The sequence below is a fragment of the Rhineura floridana genome, chromosome 2 (genome assembly GCF_030035675.1).
Source record: "Rhineura floridana isolate rRhiFlo1 chromosome 2, rRhiFlo1.hap2, whole genome shotgun sequence".
Classification (NCBI taxonomy): domain Eukaryota; kingdom Metazoa; phylum Chordata; class Lepidosauria; order Squamata; family Rhineuridae; genus Rhineura; species Rhineura floridana.
In genome coordinates this window covers 126,344,325-126,358,220 of record NC_084481.1, presented here as the reverse complement: position 1 = coordinate 126,358,220, position 13,896 = coordinate 126,344,325, and the positions used below count along the sequence as shown (strand labels likewise).

The following is a 13,896-nucleotide window of genomic DNA, read 5'->3' as shown; positions in this document are numbered from 1 at the left end:
GTGCAAATGAGCAGTGTACTACATGGGCTGTATGATTTTTCTACATAGATTGAAGGATTGCAGCTAATAACTCAGTGGATTAGAGGTTTGTGTGTCCCATCACAAACCTCCCCAAAACAGGGTTTGAGGCTGTGAAATAAATCCTTCCTTTGCCAACCAGTACAGTGGTGCACATGGATAGCTTGCATCCACACAACCAAATGGAAGAATGTGAAGCAACAACCGCTTGGCTATCATTTTGTGTATATCAGCTCTTATTTATGTAGGCTTCATAAACAGCAGCATTGTGGATCACTAAAATCACAGCTGCAGCAGATTTGTTTTTATTGAGCTATATTAGGGTCTTCAGCAAGGGCCTCCTCTATACTCCCATCCCCAATCCATGTAGCAAGTCCCTGCTGTCCTCTAGTTCATGTAGCAAACAGCTTTTCTCTCTCACCTTCTGCTTTTCAGAATGTATGCTGTAGTGCTTACTTCCTACAAGCTCACTCGAAAACACTGCAAAAAGTACTGGTAAATGATATCTGTGTATGCCACACTGATTATCGTAACAGAATTTGTATAAGACCAGTGCAGACATAATGATGCTGTTGGGAGCACCACAGAGGCTTGTGCACTCCTTTCTCTTCTCCAGTATGTGTTAATTCCCCCCATTTCATTTTCAGAGCATTACAATGGCTAGTGTATTTCAACATAATTTATGAGCTCTTCATATGTGTTAGGTGCTGTACAGATTTTTTTTTTTAAAAAAAATCCTGCTTGCAGTCTAAAAACATCTACACTATGGTTAACTTAAACCACAGCTTGTCAGGGCATTTCTAACAATTTCCACAAAATCTTAGGGAGGTCAAAAGCTGCCCAATTCTTAGCATTTGACTATTGAGCAACTTACCTTAATGCTTACTCAACACATTGGGACTCTGCGATCAGATACACAGTCTTGGACAACACAGAGATCTGGGACCACACAAAGACAACTCAGTCTTTGTTTTCTTGTTCTTCCAAAGGTTAGGAATCCTGAAACTGAGTAGAGTTGGAAACATTCCAAGCTGCTTTTGCTCTCAGTAGGACAGATGACAGTCTTCCTGATCCATTCATTTAATTTCTGCTCCAAATACAAGAATCTTGAAACATTTTCTCTTTGCATTCATTAAATACTGGGTTTTCTTGCATTCAAGGTCTTTTCTTTAGGCAATATGAAGTTGCTACATATCCCATTTGGAAAGTAATTGTTAACAAGCTACAGCAGGAACACCCTTTGCAAAACCAACTTTCCTACAGGGGAAACTTACTATCTGCATTAAATGAAAAGGAGGATCCTTCCAGGCACAGTGCAGCTCTGCCCAAATAAACAGGTTTCATTCAGATTAATATTCTCAGAGGAATGTAAAACTGAGATGTGTTTGTCATAGCAAGCTTGAATAGTGGTAATTTTGGGCTCTTGCTGTGTTTCTGAGCCCAATTCAAACTAAGTACTGCTTCTTATGGGTCCAAGATACTTGAAGGGACACCTGCACTCTAATGACTCTGCCTACCAGTTAAAACCTTCTGGAGATATTCTGATCTGTGTCCTGCCATCATCTGAGGCCCTGCAGAATGGGGCCTTCTCAGTGATGGAACATATACTTTGAAATGCTCTCTCCCTTGAGAGGCCTGTTTTCTACCCCTTCTTTCATAATCTTCAGAAAGACTGTCAACTTTGTTTTTGAATTGAATTTGTTTTTCTTTATGTTTTTGAACTGCTTTGCAGCCCCCATATGAGGCTGGAAAGCAGCATATTATTTCGCTGTTGTCTGGTGAAAAAAAGCAGTTTGTCAGGTGAGGCAGAGCCACTGTGCTCATTTCCCAGTAGGTGGGTCACTGTTGCTTACTGGGAAAAAGGGGGATCAGCGCTGTGCTAAAGCACTGATGGAGCCGATGTGACATTTCTGCTGATGTTTTTGTACCATGATGACCTCCTCGTTGCCTCTCCTCCTCTGAATATGCAACAGTAGCCCACCTGCCAGGAAGTTAGCATAGTGACTCTACTTGATCTGGTGAGCCGCTTCTGCTGAGAAGTGCTAACAGACTGGTATACAGAATGTAATCTAAAGTTAGAAAACAAATGCCACTGGCAATATGAAGGGACCTGCTGGATAAGACCAAAGGCCCACCTAGTATAGCATCCTCTTCTCACACTGGCAACCAGATGCCTGTGGGAAGACCATCAGCAGGACTTCGGTACAATAGCACTCTTCCCACTTGTGATTCCCAGCAACTGGCATACACAGGAGGGATGGAAAGGGATCTGTCACCTTTGGTCCTCTCAGTTTCTCATTTTTCCAATCTTAAATTCAGCTCTCCATGCTTCTGCACCAATCTGTGATTTAAAAAAAAAAAAAATCCTCATGAAAATTCTCTAGCATTTTAATGTGAATTTCTCCTAACACACATTTTTGTAGGCAGTTTTGACTAATGTACTCATTTACCAGTCATCATATAATGCATTTTTGCTTATTATTTTTACTCATGTATTCCTTTTTATGCACACTTTACCATAATATATGCATTTTTATAAATGTTGTTTGGTTGGCAAACTGCATCTCAGAATTCAAATAAACTGCAAATTCAAGTAACCTGCAAATTTCAAAAGATGACTGTTTTGGTTCTCATATTGTTTTGGAAAATATGAATTTGATAAATAAGGTTTGAAATGTGAATTGAATCAAAATTCTCACCATCCCTGCTTGCAAGTAAACATACAGGACCTCTCTCACAAACTAGAGCAAACGCAACCCCCAACAGCAACTCCTCCCAGAGGATATGCTTGCTACTGAACGTAGGAAGCAAGCAACAACATGAGACTCAAACCAGTGAACAGAATTGCCCTATAAATGTGGTAGCTGGCGATGCATCCACACTGGGTCTCTCTCAGCACAATAACACACAAAGTTGCTTCAACCCCTTGATCATCCTGGTTGCCCTTTCTGCTTTGTTTCCAGCTCTACAATATACTTTTTGAGGTGAGATAATACAAACTGTACACAATATCCCAATTGGGGTCACACCATAGATTTGTATGGCAGCATTATGATATTGGCAGTTTCATTTTCAGTCCCTTTCCGAATCATCCCTGGGAAGGCGTTGGCCTTTTTCATAGCTACCACACCCTGGGTCAATGTGTTCATTAAGCTACTCACTACAACCTCAAGATCTCATTCCTGGTCAGTTACCACAAGTTCAGACCTCATTAGCATAAATGTGAAATTAGAGGGTGGGGTTGCCTCAGTGTGCCTCATTTTACATTGAATTGCATTTAACACCTTAATACCCATTCACACAATTTGGAGTTACCCTTCTGGAACGTCTTGCAATCCTTTTTGTTTTAATTACCCTGAACAATCATATCATCACCTCACTGCTCACTCCAACTCACGTATGAACAAGCTAAAAATCTCGTATTCCAATGCTGGGCTCTCCACTTTCTACATCCCTCCATTGTAAGAACTGTCTATTCCTGTTCTCTACTTCGTGTTCCTTAACCAGTTACAGATCCTGTCTGACCCCTCTTCTTATTCTCCTGACTGTGAAGCTAACTCTGGAGTCTTTGACGTACTTTATCAAAAGTTTTTTGAAAGTCTAAGGGCACTGTGCCAACTGGATCATTTCCGTTTATATGCTTCTTGACAATCAAAGAACTCTATTAGTTTAGTGAGCAGGAATTTGCCTTGGAAACCCATGCTCGTTCTGCTTCAGCAAGTCTTGTTCTATATGTTTGGTAAATCTCTTTAATGCTTTTCACCACTTTTTCTCGAACAGATATTAAGCTAATTGCATGCAGTTTCCAGAATCCCTCAAGAATCCCTTTTAAAAATTGGTTTTACATTCCAGCTTGAGTATGGACTCTGATCTTAGGGACAACTTACATAATTTCACGTGGTGGATGTCATCTGGACCTGATGATTTGTTCATTTTTAATTTATCAATAAGTCCTAGAGCTTCATCTCTTATCACTGCTATTTGCCTCAGTTCCTCAGACTCTTTTCCTGAGAAAGTTACTGTAGGCACAGGGATCTGCCCTACATCTTTTGCTGTGTAAATGAGTGCAAATAGTTCATTTGGACATGACTTCCTCCATTTTCTGAAGGAAGTCTTCTTGCCTGTATTAGTTTCCTTGAGTCTACTAGTTAATCATGGCAGGTGCTTTATGTAGTTTAAGATACTGAGGATCCTTTTACTCCTGTTGATGTGATGATTGCTCTTTGTAAATCAGGGCACTCTTCCTATCCCTCTTCTCTTTTCCACTAACGACCAAACAAGAACTCAAAGAGTTCAGTCTGACATACTGAATGCTAATTGGCCCAGTTTTCCCTGAGGTGGTAAACCTTTGGCTCACCCATATCATTTCAGATTGCAGGCGATGGCTCTCACGACTGAATATTCCTCTCTAGAAGAAAATCCCTTCACATAGAAAACTAGCATGTTTGGGAAAAAGCTAGCTAGAACCCTTCTAATGCATTCTAGGTTTTTTTGTGAAAGGGTTTTAATTTTTTTTCCTTTATGGAGAAACACTTAATCATGGGAGCCCCTCTCCTAATCTGGTGGTATAGTCCAGATCAGATTTACTACCTCAGTGAGAACTTGAAAATTGTTAATATTTTTAGATTATGATTATGTGATTCCCAAACAAGCTTAGGGTGCAGAAGTCAATTTTATGGGCTCTTGAAATAAGTTGTAATAATGCTAGCATCTAGACGACAATAATCTGAGAGATTCACAACATGGTTTCAGTGTTTCTGATTTGTGTTGTCTAAACAGAGCTGTCAGTTCAGGTTGTATTGACCTTGTTGGATCAAGCCACATTCCTTCTCATTTAGCATATTGTTCCCAATAGCTGTCTGAATCATTTCTGATCAGCACAGTATACTAAGATGACTGGTTTTGTGAAATAATGCATGTGAATAATCTGGGAGGAAGGACCTGCCTTTTCCAAGATTGGTTATATGTTTCTGGCTATGAATTTCAGTGCTTAACAAGAAGTATGGGGAACTCTCTGGATAAAGTCCCAGAGTGTATGCACCACAAATGTTTTGATCCTAGATCATGAGAACTGAACCAAAGGATGGCTCCTAACTCCCACATTATTTGATCTCATTGGTAACCAGTTTGTAAGCTACTGCACTGTGTCTACAGTTAGGTTGTCTCTTGTGCTGTCCCAAGCAAATACAGAGCACTTATAATAATGAAGTCTTCAGTAGTAGCTAAAAAGGTGCAGATAACAGCACTTTGTATGTGTATTTGTAACTAGAGGTGGCTTTCTGACAATGGGAGAGAACTAAAGTTCAAGTTCTAAATCTCTGCACTATGGTTAATTCCAAAGACGTGAATATTTCAGATGTGTGACTTAGTTTATCATAGTAGTTGGTAATGGTAGCTAAAATGTAGCTATAACCTCTCTTCTACTCCCCCAAGTTTGTGATGCCACTTGCCTACGTATCATTATCATTATCATCAGTAGTAGGTGCTAGTGGTAAATGAGAAATATATTTTGAATTCAGCATCTGAAGTGACAATAACCATGTATGGAGAAGAAGAGGAGAAAAACCTTCTGAGGAGATGCAACACTGTCCTTGGTGGTCAAATACTTGTGGAAGGTGCCCAGTGAACTAGTGCCCCACCTTTTGAAAAGTAGAGATGTTGAACTGTGGGGTGGCCCAAACTGATACCAGTCCTGTCTGCTCTTCCTGCAATGCCTTCTGTCCCATCATGTATGTGTAAAAATGGAAATGGACTGCCTTCAAGTTGTTCTGACTTATGGCAACCCTATGAATAGGGTTTTACTGCATACAAAATCCCAGTTTTGAACTTCAGGTCAGTAGAGTCTTAACTAACTGATGCTGGAGAATCCTGTCTTTTGGTCCGTATACAATCAATAAACATAATAGACAGACCCAAGTACTTAAGTGAATGTGTGTGTAAAGTAATAGGACAACTTCAAACTTTATTCCACCATCCCACATGGATATATATAGGGGAAAATGTGCATTCCATTTTGTGAGGAAAAATGTGCAAGTGTCTATTTTTATATGCATCCACTTGTTTGGAAGCTGATGTAGTTCAAACATGTTTCTTTACAGGAGGTTTGAGGCTACAGTCCCTATGCCCACTTATGAAGTATTTTGAGCATTTAGGAAAGGCATTTTTATGAACATGAGTGTTAGAGTGCTTCTTGATGAGGGGAAAGAGAAAAAGCCCAGTAAAATAAGATTAATAGGATACCTGTCTACATCCTGAGATGCAAGCTTTGTTTAGGGCTAGATACATTCTTCCAGCTCTGCTTCTTTCAGAAAATGCCACCATCTTGTTTCAAATATTATTTCCTAAAGTGAACTTCAAAGCTGCTTGTGGGTGGCAGACTTAAATCAAGAAGTTCTCTTGAGGAATGCCTGACTTCTGGCCAAAATTGTTCTGTAGGCTCTACCACCTGAAGAGCAATGCAACTCTGGGGTTGAGCAAGTCAGGCAGTGCTGAAAAAATCAAAGAACTTCAGTTAACTATTGGCAGGTGCTAAAAACTGAAATATGTAAAGCTATTAAGTTTTAGAAAGCATACACGTAACTATGACAAATAAAAATCAGTTGGCACTTTCTAGTGTCAGGCATTTTAACATGTGTTTTATACTGTTTAAGTTTTTAAATTGTGTTTTAAATTGTTTTTATAAGATCTGTTTTAAATTGTATTTGTTTTAATGTTTTTAGTTGCTGTGAACCGCTCAGAGAGCTTCTGCTATGGGGCGGTATACAAGTATAATAAAATAAATAAATAGTGGTCAGACTACAGTTCTGCACATTCTGCTTTTAAATGCCATTTTTCATCCTTTTTGAGATTAAATAAGAAATTGTCCAAGGTGCGTGTGCTCAGTTAATTGTTTGTACTTAACTTATATTTGAAGTGAATAGTATTTATTTACTTTGAAGAGCTGTAGCCCACCTTCCAATTCAATCATTCTCAGGGTGACTTAAAAGCAACAAGTTATAATACTCACCCACAACATACTCACCCACAACACACACATAACCTGCAGCCCTCAGTCTTGTGGCAGATGATCTGGAGCATGCTTCTGTTTGGTTCTGAAGTCCCAGGGCAACTGGCAAGATGCATGTTTCTTGCAAGAATGAGGAAAGCAAGCTCCCTGAAGCTGCTTCCGGTAACCACTAGTAAGTACATGCTGTAGTGTATTTGCACTCTCACCAAAACAGTACACACTGGAAGATATTTTGTATAGAGTTTTCCTTTATCATGCTAGTTCCATAGGCTTCCTGAGTAGCATAAATAATAATATGTAACTTCTTCCAAGTATTAGCATAGTTTCAAAATTTCAAGAGTATATTGTTAGGCTATGGAGAATTTTGATTCAAAATAACACTTTTTGATCTGTAGAGGAAAAATACTATGAGATATTTTGAGAATTTGATGAGATTGGGCATCCAGACCTTTTTTAATAAGTAGAATATTCAATAAGTAGAATAAGTAGAATATTCTAACAGTCTATGTAGCAAAAAAGTCACATGATTTGAAAAGGGTTCTTTTTTTTACCTTTAATGCTGTGTAAAATATTGACAGACATATGTGAAAGGTTAAAGAATAACTTCAGAGGTAGCCATGCTAGTCTGTTGGAACAAAAATCAACGAAGAGTTGATTAACACCTTGAATGGTTGACAATTTTATTGTGTCTTAAAGTTGCTTTATATCCTTTTGGTATTGCTCTCCTGTTTCTTAAACTCTAAAAAGAGTGGGGACCACTGGACTCAGAGCTAGATTGGGCCCTATGAAGCTTTCTGATCTGCATCATCTCAACGAAGAGTTGATTAACACCTTGAATGGTTGACAATTTTATTGTGTCTTAAAGTTGCTTTATATCCTTTTGGTATTGCTCTCCTGTTTCTTAAACTCTAAAAAGAGTGGGGACCACTGGACTCAGAGCTAGATTGGGCCCTATGAAGCTTTCTGATCTGCATCATCTCTTTCACCTCCCCCCGCTCCTCCTCCTCTTCAGTTCTGTCACTTAATTCACTTAAGTTACCAAATTCTTGCAAGCTACACAGCAAGTGGATTGGACTGTGAAAGACCAACCCAAATTGTGTTTGCATTTTGACAAATTTGTAGGGCAGTCCAATATCTCAGAGAGAAGGTCAGGTGTCCTGCTCCCCTGGTGCATTCACAATTTCCCTGCTTTTTAAAGTTTGATGGAACAATCTGTTGGCTATAGTTACGTTCTTAACCCGCAAGGTTTTTTGCCTATTAGTGAATTTCCCTGCTTTTTAATCCAGGAAGTAAGAAATGGGATCCTGTGCAAGTTTGCTGAGAATGATCATTTGCATGCTTATTGAGTTCAGTGGGATTTACTCCCCTGCAATCATGAATAGGATAGGTGAAACTGACCGCAGGGGATGGGGAAGGGAGGAGGAGGAGGAGGAGGGAGGGGAAGAAAGGCAGAGGGGAGGACTGGGATGGGAGCAGGCAGGAGGGGGAGGGAAGAAGGACAGATTTGATCATTTGCATGTTTATTGAGTTCAGTGCAATTTACTCCCATGCAATCATGCTTAGGATAGGTAAAACTGACGGGGGGAAGGAGAAGGAGGGCTGAAGTGGGCAGGGGAGGAGGAAGGAGGAAGAGGGGAGGGGAGGAGGAAGGGAGAGGAAAGGGGAAGGAGGGGAAAGGCAGGTCTGATTATTTGCATGCTTATTGAGTTCAATGGGATTTACTCCTATGCAATCATGATTAGGATAGGTAAAACTGACCATGGGGGAGGTGAAGGGGAAGGAGCATATTGGAAGGGGGCAAAGGAAGGGGGAGGAGAGGGCAGGTTTGATCATTTTCAAAAGTTCGTTGGTATTTACTTCCGTGCAATCTTGCTTAAGATAGGTAAAACTGACCATGGGGAGAAGGAAGGGGAGGTGGAGGAGGGGGAAGGGGAAGGAGGGGATTAGAAGGGGAGGGGGAGGGAGGGGCAAAGGAAGGGGGAGGGAAGGGGCAAGAGGGAGGGGATAGGAGGGAGGAGAAGGAAGGGTGGGTTTGATCATTTGCATACTTTTTGAGTTCAGTGGGATTTATTTCTGTGCAGTCATGTTTGAAAATGGAAATGGACTGCCTTCAAGTCAACCGGACTTACGGTTTTTATGGTAAATGGTATTCAGAGGTGGTTTTACCATTGCCTTCCTCTGAGGCTGAGAGGCAGTGGCTGGCCCAAGGTCATCCAGTGAGCTTCATGGCAGTGTGGGGATTCGAACCTGGTCTCCCAGGTCATAGTCCAACACTGACCTGGGGGAGGGGCAGGGAGGGGGGAGGAGAAGAGATTGGGTGGGTGGGCACTGGGCAGAAGGGAAGTCCCTTTCCTTTCCAAAAGGACAACATCTCTGGTGGCCAAGAAGGAATTTCCCGAGCTCCAGCTCTTCCCTGCTACCCTCGGGGAGTTGTTGGTGTCGCTGCAGAAGAGAGAGAATGAAGGGGTGGGGAATGTGATTTTGTTTAAAGGAGCGTGGGAGAAAATGTATTGAGGGGGAAGAGGGAGAAAGGAAGGCAAGAGCAACCGGAAGTTGCTTCGTCAACAGCAGGAAACAAAATGACGTCCAGAGACAGTTAAAGGGGAGGAGAAAAGGGAGGATCTAATGGCAAAGAAACTGCACAGCCAAAAAAAGATGCTTAAAAGGTAATACACGGTAGAAGCGCACCAAAGCAGTTGCGGATTTTAAAAGCAATTTCGGGGATTGTCGCATCGATTTAATCTGGAGTTAAAGGCAAAAGCAGCTGAATGTAATTGCGTTGGCAAAAACATCATGCAAACGGTCCAAATTAAAAGGATCTGCAAAAAGCATCAGATCCACATTATACCAGCATCTGATCAGGCCCAGAGTGGCTGACTATTAAACCATTATCTCAGGGGAATATGAGTCTCCTCTCAGCACCCTTCACAAACTACACTTCCCAGGATTCTTTGAGCAAAGCCAGGACTGTCTCAAGTGAAATCAAAGTCTGGTGTGGGTGTGGCCCCCTGATTAGCCAAGCCAAGCAGCTGTGAGTCTGGCTTTTAGAACACTGACACTTGGGTCTTACTGAGCATGCCCTGATTTATCATTGGCTTCAAGCCAAATTTCTTAAATTAATTAAAAATCAGCCAGGCATTTTTTTTAACTTTTAAACTGCAGAAGATGAAGGTCAGAGTATGGGGCAAGGTCAGTATTAGGATCACAGGTACTCTGTGAACATGGCTGATTTTTAATGAATTTCAACAGATTATGAGAACTCTGACAGAAAAAAGTCCAAAAGGGTTTTTTCCTCTCTTTTTAGACTTTGAACTCTCGATTCTCTCTGACTGTTTTGTGTATCACCATGAAAATTTACAGAGTTGTTAAGCAAGTGTTTCTGAGTTCAGGACTGTAAGTTTGGTGAAGTTTTATTTTGAAATGAGCTTATGGGAAGCATCAGAATGGCATGTGGGTATTTTCAATTTAAAATTGTGGAATGTGAAAAATCCACGCTAGCTATAGTATACAGCCACTCTTGTGGCTCTATAATTAAGGGATATATGTGGATGTTAGTCTTATACAGTTGTGGTGAGATGTGGATTTCTTGGGATCTTTGTTCCTAATTACATAAATGGAATAGTAAGAACTGCTAATTTTACCTCAGTGAGTGGAACAAATCAATTCAGTCCTAAGTACGTGCTGCTCTTTGTTAACGGTTACTTAAGATAACATGTTGAAAACGATGGCAGAGTGATGTTGATATGATCTGATAAGTTGAACTTTCTCTCCCTCCTTTTAGACCAAGAAAACGAGGCCTGAGCAAGCTAGAAAACATGGCTTCTGATGCTAGTCATATGCTTGAAGCTGCTCTAGAGCAAATGGATGATATCATTGCAGGTATTGTAATTATTATTATTTTTAAGTCTGACAAATAGCAGACAAGTCCTCAAATCCATTTAATAAGTGTGGTAATGGAGGATTCACTGTTCAGTTGAAATTCTACATGTATTTGATCATGTGGGTATTCCTAAATTGTCTCTTGGATATTGCCCAGTATACACTACCAACAATGCGAGAGCAGACTTCTGCTTGCTTGACAGGATTCCTCTTCCTCTCCTCCTGCTACAGCCCTTCAAATCTCTAGAAGTCCCCCAATTCTTCAGAGCAGATTTTTTTTGGTGGGGAAGATACATGGGGGCTACTGGTGGGAGGGGGAATGCATTCTGCAAATAGTGTCTATTCTGCTGGCTAATATTGTCTATACAGAGCTGTTTCAAAGGTTCTTTGGTTCAAAGATAATTTAATATGCTATAGCACAACATCTGCACTGGTCTGTAACAATAATAAGCTGCACTCAAGTATGTGTGTTGGAATAAAGTTATCAGGAGGAAGACTAAGCAAAACTCAGTATATCAGACTTAAATACTTAAGATTCTAAGAAAATGCAGTACACTTCTAACACCACAATCAAATGGGACAAGAAAACATACTAAAGATGTACATTTCTTTTAACCTAGATGATGAATACATGCGAGTGCAGTTTAAATGATACTTCATTGTATTTTATTTTTCTGAAATGTTTCAAATTGTTATACTTGCCATTAAAAATACAATGCCCACCAAACAGTGGGAATATTTATGGAGTAATTATACTAGATGTTGCTCATCTCCATATACTTCCAGACTGGTTAAGCATGACAGGTGTGACCTTTTACCTTAGGGACAAAGTACATGTTGCATGCAGCTCTGTGTATGTTTTGCATTCACAAGCCAAAGAGCAATTGGGGAAATCACTGTTTAACCTCTTTCCCTCCCTGACATTTATCACATTAAAATTGTACCCAAAGCTGCTTCCTTACAGGCACCAGAAAGGTAAACAGGATCCCCCAGGTTGAGGGGGGGGATTTTAAGCACCCGAAACAGCAAGAATCACTCACCCCAAAGCATGCACACTTTTTAGTCCTTTTTTAGTTTTGTCAGTTGCTTGACATGCAAATAAGGTTAGAGATTAGGGTGGGAATTGGTGTAATATCTGCTGGTAAAAGCAGTGAAGCATACTAAACTAGGGGAAAGTGGTGATAATTGCTTCCTGCAATTCCCCATGGAATTTAGGCACTTCCACTTACAGGAAAAGACTGAATGTACCTGTTGCCTTCCCCTCTCTCTCAATTTTCTGGTAATGCCACATCTGGCCATATTGACATATATCCTGCCTGGTTGGCATTGACTCGTAACAGAGCCTTTTCATTGGTGGTTTCTCATTTCTGGAACGCTGTCCCCGGAGATGTGTATCTGTCTCCATCATTGTTGACTTCTAGGAGGAATTTGAAAACATTCCTGTTTATCCAGGCGTTTGATGGCTGAAGGAGACTGTTCCTAGTATCCTGGAGATCACTACGTTTTAGAATGGTTTTATCTGTAATTGTTTTTAGAACGCTTTTGTTGTTGTTACATTGATTTGCTGCTGTGTTGGCTGCCCTGGACTCCTTTAGGAGGGACAGCGGGATATAAATTCAATAAATAAATAATAAATCATATATAGTATATCAGCATTACAGTATATCAGTGGTGGGGTGGATTGGGGGAGAGAACTCCTAGGCATGTTGGAACTTTTATAGGCTAAGACATGCTTGCCAAATTCTGGGAATATGCATGAAATGTGATTATAAAGATGGGCTGAAACTTGGATGGGCGAGTCACAAACAAAGCTCTCATTCCCTGCTGGATTTGTTCCATCTTTCTTCCCATTGGTCCCTGCTTCCGCTCTCTATTACCTCTCTCCTTTGACACCCTCACTTCTGTCCATGCTTCCACAAGTCCTGCAAAACTCTGTTGTATTCCCAGATCCAGCTTTTTGATCTTTTGCTTCTAATATCATTAAGCATCAGTCTTTGTTCCTCTTCTTGGCAAAATGTGTGTTGGTTGCTAGGCATGCAAGTAGGATTGAGATGAGATTGTAGACTGGAACAATGGCTGCTAATGCAACAAAGCTGTTCATAACTCATTATGGTAGAGGAAAGTCATAGTATTCCCCATGCATTTCGGGGGGGGGGATATTTCAGGATCTTTCTCCCATGAGAAAATCTGTAGTCATTTCTTTTCCCTTCCGTTCAGTTTTCCAGTGGTATCTTTCCTGCCAGTCCTGGCAAAATTTGTTCAGCAAACAAAATGGCTGACAATTGGAGGTGCGCAGCATTAGTCTGGAAAATTAAGAAATTAGCTGTAATGCTGAACAGGTTTTATCCTGTCTTTTTGAGAGAGCATATGAACCACTTTGTAACTTGGTATCCTGCTGTATGGTACTATGCCAGCCTTTCCCAACTAGTGGGCCACCAGATGTTGTTGGACCACAACTCCCATCAGCCTCAGCCAGCATTGCCAATGGTCAGGAAAGATGGGAATTGTGGTCCAACAACATCTGGTGGCCCACTAGTTGGGAAAGGCTGTACTATGCTAACCAACTGAAAATGGAAATGGACTGCCTTCAAGTTGATCCCAACTTATGGTGACCGTATGAATAGGGATTTCATGGTAAGCAGTATTCAGAGGAGGTTTACCATTGCCTCCCTCTGAGGCTAGTCCTCCCTAGCAGACTAGGGCCTGTTCAGCTTGCCACAGCTGCACAAGCCAGCCCCTTCCTTGTCCTCAACTGCCAGCTGGGGGGCAACTGGGCTCCTTGGGACTATGCAGCTTGCCCACGGCTGCACAGGTGGCAAGGCACGTAACCCCTGAGCCGCTCACTGTGGGGTGATCTTTAGCTGGCCCTTGACACCCAGGAGACATGAGCTGGGATTTGAACTCACAGACTGTGGACTCCCAGCCAGGCTCTCCTCCCCACTGTGCTACACCAGCTGTTACTAACCAACTGAATAGGAACATAAATGAAAGTA

General features: G+C 41.1%; 1 protein-coding gene across 9 annotated transcripts in view; it reads left to right on the top strand.

Moving 5' to 3' along the window:
- Positions 1–13,896, top strand: part of PPFIBP2 (PPFIA binding protein 2) — a 173,590-nt gene that overhangs the window by 30,648 nt on the left and 129,046 nt on the right. For all 9 annotated transcript variants that reach the window (XM_061610491.1, XM_061610490.1, XM_061610489.1 and 6 more), the window contains exon 2: positions 10,806–10,903. In XM_061610491.1, coding sequence (XP_061466475.1) covers positions 10,840–10,903 — 64 coding nt within the window. In that variant the 5' untranslated portion in view covers positions 10,806–10,839. The remainder of the gene's footprint in view (positions 1–10,805; positions 10,904–13,896) is intronic.